This window comes from Entelurus aequoreus, linkage group LG20, assembly GCF_033978785.1.
Source record: "Entelurus aequoreus isolate RoL-2023_Sb linkage group LG20, RoL_Eaeq_v1.1, whole genome shotgun sequence".
NCBI classification, from domain to species: Eukaryota; Metazoa; Chordata; class Actinopteri; order Syngnathiformes; family Syngnathidae; genus Entelurus; species Entelurus aequoreus.
The window spans coordinates 1092994-1109036 of NC_084750.1; the positions used below are offsets into that span (position 1 = coordinate 1092994).

Sequence of the window (16043 nt, forward strand, 5' to 3'; positions counted from 1 at the left end):
CACAGACAGGAGATAGGAATATAGAAGCTGATGTTTTGGCATCTCCAAGGTAGGAGTGCCTAATTTTTGACCTGACCTCCTCCAGGAACTGCGGTCCTGTATAATGACACTCGCTTGTAATAAAGCAACTTTTGGTTCAGTAAAGCGTCTCTTTTGATCCAGCCACACTGCCGTGTTACCCCTCTGTCTGGGCGAGGATGACAAGACCAGAAATACACATCATAACTCACCAACTTGGGTTAAATCAACACTTTGTGAGTTGTTATTAATACTATGTCAGAGTTCCTTCTTTAACTCTCCAAACTGGGTGTAACTACTATGGACAAGTAGTTTTGCAAGACATGTTAATGCTAAAACTAGCTCTCCAATTAGCTGAACAGACTCAAAAACTCCATGGTGACGTTTTGGTGAATTTACCTAGGAATTTGTGAGAAACAAAAAAAAATGTTGCTTGGAGAGAACAATGACAAAATCATGTGAGAAAAAATAAAGCTATTGACGACAAGGAAATGGAACGGAACTTTTATATTAGGTTCAAAGCACGAAGCAAAAGGAAATTCCAGATCAACCTGCAACACTTGTAGTGAGCAAACTAAACCACAAGATGTCGCCATAGCATAACAGACAATATGGACTATAGAACCATACTTTACAACTTGTAGCTCATCCTATAAGGTTCTGGATCATCATTTGTCCCAAAGTAGTCTTCCTTGTCCCTCAAGAAGTCTGCCATGATTAGTAGTGTTGTTGTTGAAGTAAATAAACATTTTGCATTTAATACGCCTCCTTACGGTTGTGATGACTAAAATCCGTAAATATTACACGATATTATGAATGTGCCTGTTACATTACACTTGTATACAAAACATTGATGGATGTTTTTTTTTTACAGCGCTTTATCAGCTAAATAGGGCAAAACCCACTCGTGCCATTGGTAGCTGACTCTTGCTAACATTTATTTATGAGTTAGAATGCAAAAAAAACTGAAGAACGTGTGTTGTCTCACGTAAGTATTGTGAATGATAGTGCAGGTCTCCTTTAATACAACAGGCAACAGTCCATGTCCTTGCAGATGTACAGTTTCCCTTGAGAAGGCCAAATAATACGCAAACTTACAAATATAGGAACAGGGACCAGACTATGACTGGAGGTAAACTGCTTTGTAGACTCAGATATTTATGAAATGTTCATTAAGTTAAGTAACACCTTTTTTAGTTAATCGTTGAAACAGTGAGAAACAACTCCTTGCCCACTATCTCACCAAGAATCAGAGTGACGAAGCCAAAGAAAGACTAAAACACTTTGAGGACAATTTTCAACAAGCTGGGCAGTTGGAGTTTTTAAATAGACTTTGATTGTTAATTAAAATACACTTGGCCAAAACTTTGTTTTTTTACTACAGAACGCATTTTACATGCACACACACACTGCCAGGGTTCTTATGGGTGTTTTTTCCTTTTTAATGACAGTTTTTACTAATTTGAGTATTAGGCTCACAGGGTAAATGAAATTTTGACACATTGATTCTAGTATCTTACCAACTTTATTCAAGAGTACTTTACAGTACAAAGCTCCAATACAACAGTTCTTTAAAAAAAAAAAAATTGGGAGGTTGGGAAAAAAATAAGTCTGAATCATTGGAGCCAGGATGTGAAAGGTAAAATATTCAGAGGCTATAAAAGTTAGCATTTTAATGTTAGCATACTAGAAGGCCAACAGCTTTCATGTGTCAACTAGTCGTATCACTCTGAGGTAAATGTGAGTGAACTCGTAGCTTTGGGAGAAAGGTGGTTGTACAAAACCCAAAACCAGTGAAGTTGGCACGTTGTGTAAATCGTAAATAAAAACACAATACAATGATTTGCAAATCCTTTTCAACATATATTCAATTGAATAGACTTCAAAGACAATATATTTAATGTTCGAACTGAGAAACTTAATTTTTTTTTTGCAAATATTAATTAACTTAGAATTTAATCGCAGCAACACATTCAAAAAAAGTGTGCACAGGAGCATTTTTACCACTGTGTTACATGGCCTTTCCTTTTAGCAACACCCAGTAAACATTTTGGGAACTGAGGAGACCAATTTTTGAAGCTTTTCAGGTGGAATTATTTCCCATTCTTGCTTGATGTACAGCTTAAGTTGTTCAACAGTTCGGGGTCTCCATTGTGGTATTTTAGGCTTCATACTGCGCCACACATTTTCAATGGGAGACAGGTCTCGACCACAGGCAGGCCAGTCTAGTACCCGCACTCTTTCACTATGAAGCCACGGTGTTGTAACACGTGGCTTGGCATTGTCTTGCTGAAATAAGCAGGGGCGTCCATGATAACATTGCTTGGATGGCAACATCTGTTGCTCCAAAACCTGTATGTACCTTTCAGCATTATTGGTGCCAACACAAATGTGCAAGTTACCCATGCTTTGGGCACCAATACACCCCCATACCATACCATCACATATGCTGGCTTTTGAACTTTGCACCTAGAACAATCCGGATAATTATTTTCCTCTCTGTTCCTTAGGACACAACATCCACGTTCCCAAAAAAAATTGAAATGTGGACTCGTCCGACCACAGAACACTTTTCCACTTTGTATCAGTCCATCTTAGATGAGCTCGGGCCCAGCGAAGCCGGCGGCGTTTCTGGGTGTTGTTGATAAATGGCTTTGGCTTTGCATAGTAGAGTTTTAACTTGCACTTCCAGATGTAGCAACGAACTGTAGTTACTGACAGTGGTTTTCTGAAGTGTTCTGTGGTGATATCCTTCACACACTGATGTCGCTTTTCGTAAGAAGATGGATCGAAGGTCCGTAACATCATCGCTTACGTGCAGTGATTTCTCCAGATTCTCTGAACCTTTTGATATTACGGACCATTGATGGTGAAATCCCTAAATTTCTTGCTATAGCTTGTTGAGAAATGTTGTTCACGCATTTGTTCACAAAGTGGTGACCCTCGCCCCATCCTTGTTTGTGAATGACGGAGCATTTCATGGAAGCTTCTTTTATACCCAATCATGGCACCCACCTGTTCCCAATTAGCCTGTTCACCTGTTGAATGTTCCAAATATGTGTTTGATGAGCATTCCTCGACTTTCTCAGTCTTTTTTGCCACTTGTGCCAGCTTTTTTTGAACATGTTGCAGACATCAAATTCCAAATGATAACGATTTTGCCAGGCAACACATTTTGGTACTACTAGAATTTAGAGAAAATAGAGTGCCAGTCATCCATTTTCCTCAGCCTTCCCGGTAAGGTCTATTCAGGTGTACTGGAGAGGAGGCTACGCCGGATAGTCGAACCTCGGACTCAGGAGGAACAGTGTGGTTTTCGTCCTGGTCGTGGAACTGTGGACCAGCTGTATACTCTCGGCAGGGTTCTTGAGGGTGCATGGGAGTTTGCCCAACCAGTCTACATGTGCTTTTAGGCTTGGAGAAAGCATTCGACAGTGTACCCCGGGAAGTCCTGTGGGGAGTGCTCAGAGTATGGGGTAACGGACTGTCTGATTGTGGTGGTCCGCTCCCTGTATGATCAGTGTCAGAGCTTGGTCCGCATTGCCGGTGGTAAGTCGGACCCGTTTCCAGTGAGGGTTGGACTCCGCCAAGGCTGCCCTTTGTCACCGATTCTGTTCATAACTTTTATGGACAGAATTTCTAGGCGCAGTCAGGGCGTTGAGGGGATCTGGTTTGGTGGCTGCAGAATTAGGTCTCTGCTTTTTGCAGATGATGTGGTCCTGATGGCTTCATCTGGCCAAGATCTTCAGCTCTCACTGGATCGGTTCACAGCAGAGTGTGAAGCGACTGGGAAGGGAATCAGCACCTCCAAGTCCGAGGTCATGGTTCTCGCCCGGAAAAGGGTGGAGTGCCATCTCCGGGTTGGGGGGGAGATCTTGCCCAAGTGGAGGAGTTCAATTACCTCAGAGTCTTGTTCATGAGTGAGGGAAGAGTGGATTGTGAGATCGACAGGCGGATCGGTGCGGCGTCTTCAGTAATGCGGACGCTGTATCGATCCGTTCTGGTGAAGAAGGAGCTGAGCCGGAAGGCAAAGCTCTAAATTTACCGTTCGATCTACGTTCCCATCCTCACCTATGGTCATGAGCTTTGGGTTATGACCGAAAGGACAAGATCACGGGTACAAGCGGCCGGAATTAATTTCTTCCGCCGGGTGGCGGGGCTCTCACTTAGAGATAGGGTGAGAAGCCCTGTCATCCGGTGGGAGCTCAAAGTAAAGCCGCTGCTCCTCCACATCGAGACGAGCCAGATGAGGTGGTTCGGGCATCTGGTCAGGATGCCCCGAACACCTCTCTGGGGAGGTGTTTCGGGCACGTCCGACCGGTAGGAGGCCACGGGGAAGACTCAGGACACTTTGGGAAGACTATCTCCCCCGGCTGGTCTGGGAACGCCTCGGGATCCCCTGGGAGGAGCTGGACAAAGTGGCTGGGGAGAGGGAAGTCTGGGCTTCCCTGCTTAGGCTGCTGCCCCCGTGACCCGACCTTGGATAAGCGGAAGAAGATGGATGGATGGATGGATACATTTTCTACCGCTTGTCCCTTCCGGGGTCGCGGTGGGTGCTGGAGCCTATCTCAGCTGCTTTTGGACGGAAGGCGGGGTGCACCCTGGACAAGTCGCCACATATTTGTCCAAAATCTCCCGAATGACCTTTGGAGTAGCAACAAAAGTATACACACGTTTCTCTCAAAGCAACGAGTTCAAACACAACTTCCTTTTTCTTGGCTCTCATCCAACGCTCACTTATTCACAGTCTTATGCCTTTGCAAAGTTGCAAACACACCAGATGCCACAATGACCCCTAGTGGAGTCCTCTCGGAAATACATTGTAAAATTCCTTTTTTCCTACCTGGCTACATACATTTCAGAAAAATAGCTAAAAAAGTTGTTAGCATACTAATGTTAACATGCTAGCATAGTAATGTTAGCAAATTCCAAACGGCTCATTTGGAGGAAGTATAAAAGAAGGCAAGATTAATTCATAAATTAATCTGGAGACGAAGAAGTTCTGCTGGGATCATCGGTCTCCCTCCCACACACAGTTGCATTCCCTTAGAGGGTTTCTCTGGCGCATGGCGGTGACTACTGTAATCCTATTGGCCGACATCCCCCGCAGCTGGTTGATGAGCTCTTGCACGGAGGGTCCAGGCCACGGGTGTCCGTTCAGGTAGCCCCTCAGGATTAAGGAGCGCTCCACCAGCAGCTCCAGGCGCTCCAAGTGCCGCAGGCGGTGAAGGTTCAGCAAGTCCTTCTCCGGCTCCCGATGGAAGAACCTGGAAGGCGAGAGAGAAGCGCTCAGAACGTGACGTAAAAAGTCTGATCCCGCTGACTCAAGGGGGTGGGGGCTCACCTTATGCGCAGCGTCCTGAGTTGAGGGAACAACGTGGGGATGCAGCGACACAGGCTGCCGTTGGAGCGATTCTGCCCAATGTCCAGGTGCTCCAGAGACAGGCCTTTCGGAGCGATTGAGTCCAAGTCCTTGAGAGTGATGGCCACACGCAGCGTCAGGCTAGTCACGCTGGCGGGAATGGTGGTCGTGTAGACGGCCAGAGAGTTCGGGCCTGTCTTGGGAACCACAAAACATTGGTGAGAACGTCCCACAAGGAGGACTCAAATGTAATAAGCACTTATTCATCTCTTGCTTCCGGATGCTCTGTATACTACAAATGTAGGTATCGATCCGATACCAAGAAGTTACAGAGGCCAATGCTGATACTGATACTTGAGGATTTTCAAGATCAATAAAACACTGCATAGCGATGAAACAATATCTTGAAACAATATAAAGAGTATAGGTTCGCCACCACAAGCCCAGGGAGTAGGGATATATACAGAGTACTGCACTTTTTTTGGAATGTTGCCTATCGTTCACAATTATTATGAAAGACATGACGGATGTATTTTTTTAATGCATTCTAAATAATAAATAAATGTGATCAAAAGTCAGCTTACAATGGAGCCTTATAGAGTCGCTCTATTCTGCCTATAAAACCCGTAAAACACATCCAAACACCTCCATTAAGTTTTTATATACATGATGTAAGTATTTATGCAATGTAGTAACATTTATAATAACATTTAATATTTACCTATTTTGATCATGTTAAGCATACGCAGCACATTAATTTCAAAAACGCATCACGACAGTCGCTCTTTTTTTTTAACAACATTACTGATTATTACTCACTGCAGACTTCGTTAGAGTCAACAAACATAATAAAACATCACTTACTGTACAATTTCTGCTGTCATTAGTATACCATCTGCTTGGATGCTCATATATTCCCATTTAGATGAAGAATGACTCATAATCCTCGCCAAGACGTCTTTTCGTGTCGTTCTCGCCAGTTGCAGGTCCTAAATGGCTGTCACTGTACCAACTTGTCAGAATATGTCCTCATCCTTCTACTGTCTGTCGCCACTATAAATAGTTTGTCTGCGTTAGCGATTATAATAACAACATCACTAATACTTGTTATTATTCCAGTCCACCCATCCATCCATTTTCTACCGCTTATTCCCTTCGGGGTCGCGGGGGGTGCTGGAGCCTATCTCAGCTACAATCGGGCGGAAGGCGGGGTACACCCTGGACAAATCGCCATCTCATCGCAGGGCCAACACAGATAGACAGGCAACATTTTATGGGCCCAAAAGAGGACCTCCCTTTGGACCTCCCTGTAAGCTGACTTTTATTGACGAGTTTGAATGCTTTAAAAAAATACATCCGTCGTCATGTCTTTCATAATGATAGTGAACGATTGGCAAAATTACAAAAAAAGTGCAGTTCCCCTTTAAATACGACCAATGTATGATCCTGTAACTCCTTGGTATTGGATCCGTACCAAAATGTGGAGTATAATCTAAAACTATTGTAAAGTATCAAACAAGAGAAGAATAAGTGATTATTACATTTTAACATAAGTGTAGATAGAACATGTTAAAACAGAAAGTAAGCCGATATTAACCGTTAATGAACAAGTAGATTAATAATTTTGACAAAATAATAGAATGAGAAATGACACAATATGTTAGTGCATACGTCAGCAGACCAAATAGGAGCCTTTGTTTGCTTACTTACTACTAAAAGACAAATTGTCTAGAGTGTTCAACATCCTATTTCATGCATAAATTATTTGATTGCAATAAGAAATGTATGTTTAATAAGATTTAGTAGGAAACGCGATCATTTCAGCTGCTATGTAATTACTGATCACTTATTTGAATACAAAAATACTTCTGACCACTAAGTTCCTGCTAAAACATGAACTTTTATAATTTGAGTGACTGCAAGGCGCTGACGAGCGGTGAGTATAAGGAAATGCAAGGGCATTTACACAAATCGCTGTACAGAAAGACGAGTTGTAGAAGTGTAGCTAAATTCATGTGTAAAAAAACATCTAATAGAGGATTCCTGCTTCACACACATCTAAATAGGCACACACGCCGATTGAAATACGGACATCTTTTTTTTTTTTTAAAAACACGGACCAATTAGAATCGGGATAGACTACTTAGAACACGCGCGCATATTTGATTGATTACACACACACAAACAAGTACACACGCATGTGAATTGGATTACACACACACACACGCAAACACACTCACACACACATGCAAACACACACACACACACACACACATTTGAAAATAATAGTGCTACAATAATACTTCCAATAGAGGCAAACAGGGAAATCATGTTTACTAGCCAGTCAGGGGCCAGCACCGGCAGCCCTGCATCCTTCTGGGGCCATCTCTCTGCTTGCCTCCAAGACACACGGCCATTTCAAACTACCAAACTTACTCCAAAATTCAGACCCCAACAGTTCCCAAATGACTTCTACGTATCAGGTGATATGTTTCTTTTGTGAATTTGATGACTAACCGTCTTCCAAAAGCCGTGTGAAAAACACAGTGCTAACTAATGTCAGTGCTTAGAAGTTGTGGACGCGGCCTCAGATCTTCATTGGTAAGTTGATGACTTCATAGCTTCCAATGCTACAGTTGGACCGCAAGTGTTGAAAAAATATTTGATGCATTGTTGTGTGTGCTTTGTTTTACTGGTACACAAGTCAACGCAAATGTATTGGTACATTATGTTATTGTGCTTTTTAAAGTGAGTTGATTTATTGTATCGACTTTGTTTTTTGTACAGACGCTTTAAAACTGGCAGGTTAAAAACAATATAAAAAAATGGTGACATTAACCGATTATTTTTTTTTTTTTTTTGCCATATCGCTAGGCCGTACGATCTGACAATCAGCTTGAAATAACCACAAAAACGGAAGCAATAATAAAGAAAATAATAAATCAAATAAAAACAGTTATAAAAATGCATATTTTCCCATCTCTATTTACACTACATATATTACCGATAAGAGTAGCGATTAAAACTGGTATTGATAAGAATATCGATATCAGTATGGATAAAATCCTTACGATATACATCCCGACCAGGGAGTGTTCATCTTCATCAATGTGTAGTTCCCTCCTGACAACAACTCACCGATGATGCTGAGAGACTCCAAGTTCTTGAGGGGTCTTAGCCAGGAGTTTAGGCGACAATCCACGCCATCTTGAAAGTACCTGTAGCGCACCGTCAGTGACTTGAGTGAGGTCAAGTTCCACAGGGCTGTCTCAGGCAGGATGGTCTCAGGGTAGACCTCCAGCTCCAAGGTGGTCAGAGCTGGGCCGCTGTACTGAGATCCTGAGGAAGGTAAAGTCAGTTAACTGCTTATCTCTGCCTTGAAATCAGTGTCCGTGATCACATGAGGATTGTGCTTACCCGGGTGCCGAGGATCTGGTGGGCTCGGCCAGTTGTCAGGCAGAGGATCCTGCGGCTTGCCCCTCATTCCCCATGAGAGGTGTTTGAGCTTCTTCAGGTGCATCATCATGTGGTGGAAGTCTTCCAGGGGCACAGGACGAACCTCGTCCAGGTCGTAGCCCTGTTGGTGGAAGAGCAGGTACCGCAGGTTGCTGAGCTGCGACACGGCCTGAATGAAGGAGACGGTGCACGTCAGGCTGACGTTGCACACGCTCATGTGTGTCAGCCGATCCCTCAGGTGGGCGATCAGGCTGGTGCCCAGCACGGGCTCCGTCCAGGTGGTGTCCCGTACGCCCAAGTCTCTGATGTTTGGGAACTGCAGCAGGGGGTGCAGGTACTTCTGCTTGTACACATGCCCTCCGCCCACGAACACGATGGCGGTGAGCGCCGGGAGGAACTTGACGAGCCGCTGCCATTCTTTCCGTCGAAGGTGACGCACGGCCACCCGGGTCAGCTTGCGCTGGTGCAGAGTGTCCCAGAAGCCAAAGGTGTAGCGGTCGAGGTCCCTCAGCACCACCGTGTACCTCCTCCACAGGTACGGGTGGTCGACCAGCTTTTTGAAGGCCCTACAGCAGCAACGAACGGCGTGCTTTTCCTCTGTGCTCAGGTAACCGAACACAGACACCCAGAGCTCTGGCGGAAGACCCAACATCTTCTCCCCGGCCAATCAGTGGCGGGAATGCGGCTCCCTCATGTGAGCTAGATGTCTAGCGTAATGACAGCGGTAGAATTCACCATTAAGTGCCGTTGTCACGTGATCAAATACTGTCTAAACGTTCCACTGCTGATCCTTTTAGAATGTGGAATGGTTGACTTTTGTTATTTGTAAGCATAATTTTAAACACAGTATTGTACGCCTGCTCTACTTCAGCTCCCCTGGCTAGGTCATGTTAGCTAGCCTAGCATGCATTGCCCACTACTATATTCTACACGTAGCTTAACTGCTTTTTTCTCTTTTCAGACTACACACAACAATCAACAAAACAAAGTTTCGCAAGCGAGGGCTAAATAACGTTTTTATTTTATTGTAGCAAAGTGCTGGCTTTGTCGCCATCAAGCAATGACAACGTCAGAGGCCTACTGTGGTTGTCACCATAGACATCATACATGAATAGAGACGCCGCATTGGCGCCTACAGCGCAGGAACTTCAGCCGCTATATCTTATACTTTATAAAGAATCTTAATTTTCCCTTGGGGATTAATAAAGTATTTCTGATTCTGATTGTAAATACAGTGGGTTATAAAATGTGTGTTTCAGTGCCTGCTGGTCACCAAACACTGCAGGAACGTAGCAACAAAATTCACAAAATAAAAACATGTTTTACTGTAAGTTTATGAGCTGGTGTATGTTTAGAACTATAGACAGACATTATTTTGGCTTATTTCGTCAGAAAAACTAACGTCAAAATGACAGCAATCGCATGCATCCGGGCACAGCCGCACACGTCTATGGTAGCAAACATGGCGCCTCACGTTTAGTTGGCCATACTCTCTTTATACACCACTATGGCAGTTACCATGAATTGATTTGCGTGGACCCCGACTTAAACAACTTGAAAAACTTATTCGGGTGTTACCATTTAGTGGTCAATTGTACGGAATATGTACTGTGCAATCTACTAATAAAAGTTTCAATCAATCAATCAAAAGTTATGTTTGTGTCCGCCTATACAGTTACCATGTTTTTTGTAATCTTTATACTACTAACAATGCCATATAAAAGATAACATACAAAACAAGCGTTATCTAAAAAATACAGTGTTTTGAAACCGGATGGATTCGTACAGAAACCTTAACGATGTATTCAGCAGCCTTAAATTGCAAAAAAAACATTTGTTTTATACTTTTTCTACAGTAAATATTTACAATTTTAACGTTTATGTTTGTAAGGCTGCAGATAAATATTGAGTTATAGTAAATGCCTCGTTTAAAAAAAAAATCAACATTTAAGAAAATAAACTATGGAGTGGGAGTCAGTGGCGCCCCCATGTGTCATTGTTTACAATAGCAGAAGTGTTTTTTTAAATCTACCCCTTGCTCATTTTTATTTTATTTTTTCTTTATACAAAACATTCAAGTACCAGCGACCGTGACGTCGCAAAAGCCCCGTCGTTAAATATTGCAAGTCCAAGAAGTGACAATCTTCGCGCATGCGTGTGCCGATCGGGTTTTTGTACTTGTGACGCTGGTCGCCGTGCTAAAGATGGCGACGTCGGACAGCCTCGCGCTCAGCTACCTGCGGTCGCTACTTAGACTGGTCGACGACCGGCGCGACCCTGCAACTTCTAAAATGGTCTATTTGTTGAACTCGATAGCGGGAAAAGGTCAAATGTTAAATAAATTACCACAGGGCCTCTCCCGTCGAGTAGGATGTCATCCTCACGTCAGCCGAACATGAGCCGAGTCTGCATCCTTCGCAGTGCACGTTTGTGGGCGCTGACGTAAATTCAAAAACGCGTCCTTTGAACAATGTTCTTCCTTAGCTTTTTAGTATACATAATATTGAATACTTAAAGTAAATAATTTTACTTTAAAGACTGCACGTTAACTATCTCGCTCTGCGTTTCCACACTCCTCTACCTTGTTTCTCTTTCTTCTCCTTTTTCCGGTGTACTAGGGCACATGGGTCGCATAGTTAGCTTGCAAGGTGCGCACTGCCACCTAGTGTGCTGGGGGTATGTACTGCAGCATGTGCCGAGTTGCGATCACGTGACCGAGAGGCGCTGGTCGATGGTCTTTTTTTAAACTTTATTTTAATAACAGTATAATGCAAACATTGAACAAATTAAAGTAACGATTATCAAGTATGTAACAAATTAACAGGAAGTTGGAACACACAGACATAAAGGAAAAACAAATAACAGAAAAAAACAAGAAACATAACGTGCGACGGATAACACTACAATAAAATAAAAGCAAATAAGAGTATCAGGCTATACACTTACATATTATTTGGTTTTGTGATGTTTAGAACGTGGGAAGTTATGGCCTTTTTGTTTTCCTTTGTAATTATTAGTGATCTGTACATTTTTTTTTAATTCAGAAGAAAACACAAACATATTTGGTTTGTATGCTACTACTCTGGATTTATGAATATAACATTTACCTAAAAGACATAATAACAGTTTGATTGCATTCTCCACCTCTCAATGAAGTTTTCAATGTGAAAACAAAACCATTTCTCTTTTTAACTCAAAAATTGTATGCCAAATACTGAACAGAACAAATGAGAGAAGGGACAATCAAAAACAAATCTGTATTTGATTATTTTTCAATATGATGATAGGCTCCAGCTCCCCCCGCGACCCCGAAAGGGATAATCGGTAGGAAATGGACGGATGATGAAATGTGCATTCTGCAGAAACATCCTGCATACATTTGGATAGATTTGAGTTACATGGGTAAAATGTATGAATTATTTTGATGTGTACTTCTTTCATATTATTTGGGATGAAAAATCTGTTATGTCCAAATGTTCCTGAAATCAGTATGAGGGAAGGAGTTCCTCCAGAATGCAACAGCCTTTGGTGGACAACTTTTATCTAAATCCAGAGAGTTCCTTCTGTGTTTGTTGTTACATTTTTGATCCGGGAAGTTTATTCCAGCTATCATTACGCCTGGCAAAACACCTTCCAGCTGTTCACCCTGTAGAGAGGATTTAACAAGTTGAAGAAGCTAGGCGGGGATGCCATTAATCCATTTTTATAGGCAATAAGACCAATGTAAAAAAAAAAGTAATATAATCAAATTATATTACTTTCCTATCAATGACAAAAAACATATTTTTTCAACACATTTTTTGTGAAACAACATTTTGTCTCTGTGTAAAATTTAGTTGTTATTCCAAAGAATGCACTTATGTGGGGAGAAGTTATGTTTATAGGCCAACCTCCATGAATCCAGAGCTTGTTCATAAAAATTAGATAACTTCATGGGTAATTTAGAAGACTTCAAATCAACTTAGTAGAAACTTGAGACCACCACATTTTTCAAATATGCCCATCCATCCATCCATCCATCCATCCATCCATCCATCTTCTTCCGCTTATCCAAAGTCAGGACGCGGGGGCAGCAGCCTAAGCAGAGAAGCCCAGACTTCCCTCTCCCTAGCCACTTCGTCAATCTCCTCCCTCACCCTATCACTAGGGAAATCCCCGCCCCCGACAAATGAAACTCATTTAGGCCGCTTGTACCTGTGATCTTGCCCTTTTGGTCATAACCCAAAGTTCATGATCATAGGTGAGGGTAGGGAATGTAGATAGACCGATAAATTGAGAGCTTCTACCGGCTCAGCTTCTTTTTCACCACAACGGAACGATGCAGGGTCCGCATCACTGCAGACGCCGCACCAAAACGCCTGTCGATCTCACGATCCACTCTTCCCTCACTCAGAACGAGACCCCAAGGTACTTGAACTACTCCACTTGGGAAATGATCTCCTCCCACCCTTTTCCAGGTGAGAACCATGCACTCGGACTTGGAGGTGCTAATTCTCATCCCAGTCAAATATAAGGTTGGGAAAAACTGACCTGGGTTTTTTTATTGCATGCACATCAGCCATTTTTTGATCCATTTGATTTGAATACAGTATTAAGCGTTTCAAAGTTTATAGCAGGACTATTCAACTATATCATGAAGAGATCCGCAGTTTCGAGAGTCCAAGGGCTCAGGGGCCGTACATCAAAATGTGGATGTTTCGTCAGAAAGTGCCTTCGCAGGTTAAATTCCTTTGTGGCTGCGTTTACCTGATTGCAAAGTAAACACAATGTCCATTGTGTATTTTATATAAATAATGTCCATTGTGTATATTACAGAAATGAAATAGAATGTTTTGTGTTGATACATTCACACAATAAACTACAAATCATTACGCATATTTAAATTAAACAACATCCACAGCAAACAATTGCGCACCATCAATGGCTCATCACAATTAAAATGTAAAATGTAGCATTATCGCCCTCTACTGGACAATTTTAGCGCTACATGCATTAAACAAACTTTGATTGCCAGAGTTTCTCTCAGACAAAAACAACACAACCACGAATACAAAAGTCTTTACAAAGTCAGCAAGTTCAATAGAAAAACTAAATATATTTATGCACAATATCTACTTCCAAAGATCTGACCAAGTTTTGTGACAAATCTTACTGCTTGTCTAGAACACTGTGTCCGTCGCTTAAAATGTCCGACAGGAAACAATGACTCAAGCACTTGCTCAGGGTAGGACATTCATACTTTGTTGTCTGGTCGTTGTTAAAAATCTGAATTTTGCAATTTATTTAAAAAAATAAAAAATCAGGGTTGAATGAGTAGTCTCCTTCTACTCACCCCACTGCTGCTTCATTGTGACATATGCCTCGCTGTTGCTCCCTGCGGTGTGGATGGAGTACTGCATACATTATCATCTATCCATCCATTTTCTACCGCTTGTCCCTTACATGATCAACCCTAGTTAAAATGGTTTCATCAAGCCTATTTGGCTGATGTTCGGCGGGCCACGTGAAAAGCTTTGGCGGGCCGGCTGCCACTGGAATAGACCTGGTCTCTCACATTGAAACCTCCATCGATGTAGTGTCTAATTATTGTATATCGTTGACCATACTTTGTTTTATTCCGCCATATAAATTTAAATAGAGAATAATTCATTGTTAAGGATGATTTTTATTAACATATAATGATAGGGCAGGATCCACCATCCTAGAAATCTCTTCAGCCTTGGAGAACATTATCCTTCCTTGTAAGGCGAGGTCCCTTTAAAGCCAACAGTTTGATTTCTGTATATTTAAAGATACATTTTCATCTACAAATAGACTTGTTAATAGTAATTCCAAGATGTCCTTGTGGCTTGTGCAGCCCTTTGAGACACTTGTGATTAAGGGTTATACAAATAAGCTTTGATTGATTGATTGATTGATTGACATCAGATATAGTTTTAACAGTAATACCACCAACAGATTTTAGTTAGTTTAGTTTATTATTTCTTCGGTCAGTGGTCAACAAAATAAACAATCAGTTTTACATTCATAAATTGACAATTTTGCAGACCAAAGGGGTTTAGGCTGAAGTTGAGCACTTATTTCGCCTAACCTTATAAACAATCTCAAATACCAGGAGACACCGGGCTCTGATCTTGAGCTTCATATAAATATGAAATTTCCTTTACACATTATATTATAAATACACCTTGTGCACAACATAAACACTGATCAAATATATACACAGTAAAGACATAGACAGATTTCTTATCTATTTCATTATTTCACACTTCTTCCTATTAATTACCAAACAAGAAGCATTTGAAAATCCTGTAAAGCAGTGGCGTGCAGTGAGGTTTGAGGTTGGGGAAGCACTGCCACTGACCCACTAGTCAGATTTACAAACATACAGTATGATGCTATGTCACTGTCTCACAAGTCAGATTTACAAACATGACAGTATGATGCAATGGCACCGGCTAAAAATCACAAAAACACACAGTATGATGCTAGAATAAAACATTTCAACACACTTAGCACACAATTAACACAGCAACTGCAGAGCAGACTACTTTTTGACTTGGGGGTCGCATTGGGTTAAAACAATTTGGCCAGGGGCCGGGCTGTATATATATATATATATATATATATATATATATATATATATATATATTCCCCGCGCACTAATTGACCGTCACTGCGGCGCGAGTGCAATGATCTCTTGATTTTCGATGGGAAAATGCATTTTTAGACAATATGATATGCCTGAGCGGCTAGGAGACACCCGAAGTAACAAGCGGTGGAAAATGGATTAGAAAGGACAGATTTTTAAATATAATAATTAAAAAAATATATATATATTTCTTTATTTTTTAACTTGGGACTTCCCGTGGGCCGGATTTTGGGGACCACAGTACTTGACAGTATACCTTACCTTTACTTGTAAATGAAGTCCATTCGCCTTTCCTTCTGGACAAGGATGTTGTAGAAGTCCTCCTTTTTCTCTTTTTTTTGAGCTTTTAAAGTCTCTCTTTCTCAATTGAGATAATTCCCGCCAAATGCAAGCTCCTGTTTCCCCAAGAAGCAAGTGGCATTTATCAGGTCTTTTAATATCTCACGATGTTCCTTTACATTGGCATTGTGGATGCTGTTTTTTAGTCTCATTTAGAGCCAGATCAATACGTGATATTCCAAACGTTTTTAAGGAACCCGGACCTTGAATGTGGGC

At 41.8% G+C, this 16043-nt stretch overlaps 2 protein-coding genes across 3 annotated transcripts in view; one reads left to right on the plus strand and one right to left on the minus strand.

The window, feature by feature from the left end:
• Positions 1 to 16043, plus strand: part of LOC133635799 (oocyte zinc finger protein XlCOF6.1-like) — a 97700-nt gene that overhangs the window by 20746 nt on the left and 60911 nt on the right. The gene's annotated exons all lie outside the window — the stretch shown is intronic.
• On the minus strand, positions 1435 to 11423 carry LOC133635810 (uncharacterized). 2 transcript variants are annotated; one of them, XM_062029122.1, is made up of 5 exons: positions 11183 to 11423; positions 8798 to 9543; positions 8519 to 8719; positions 5363 to 5573; positions 1435 to 5285 (listed from the first exon to the last, which is right to left on the minus strand). In XM_062029122.1, the coding sequence occupies exons 2-5, from the start codon at positions 9486 to 9488 to the stop codon at positions 5030 to 5032; spliced, it is 1359 nt and encodes a 452-aa protein (XP_061885106.1). In that variant the 5' UTR covers positions 9489 to 9543; positions 11183 to 11423; the 3' UTR covers positions 1435 to 5029. The 2 variants fall into 2 exon arrangements, with proteins under 2 accessions (XP_061885106.1, XP_061885105.1); XM_062029121.1 differs by having other exon boundaries at positions 8798 to 11423.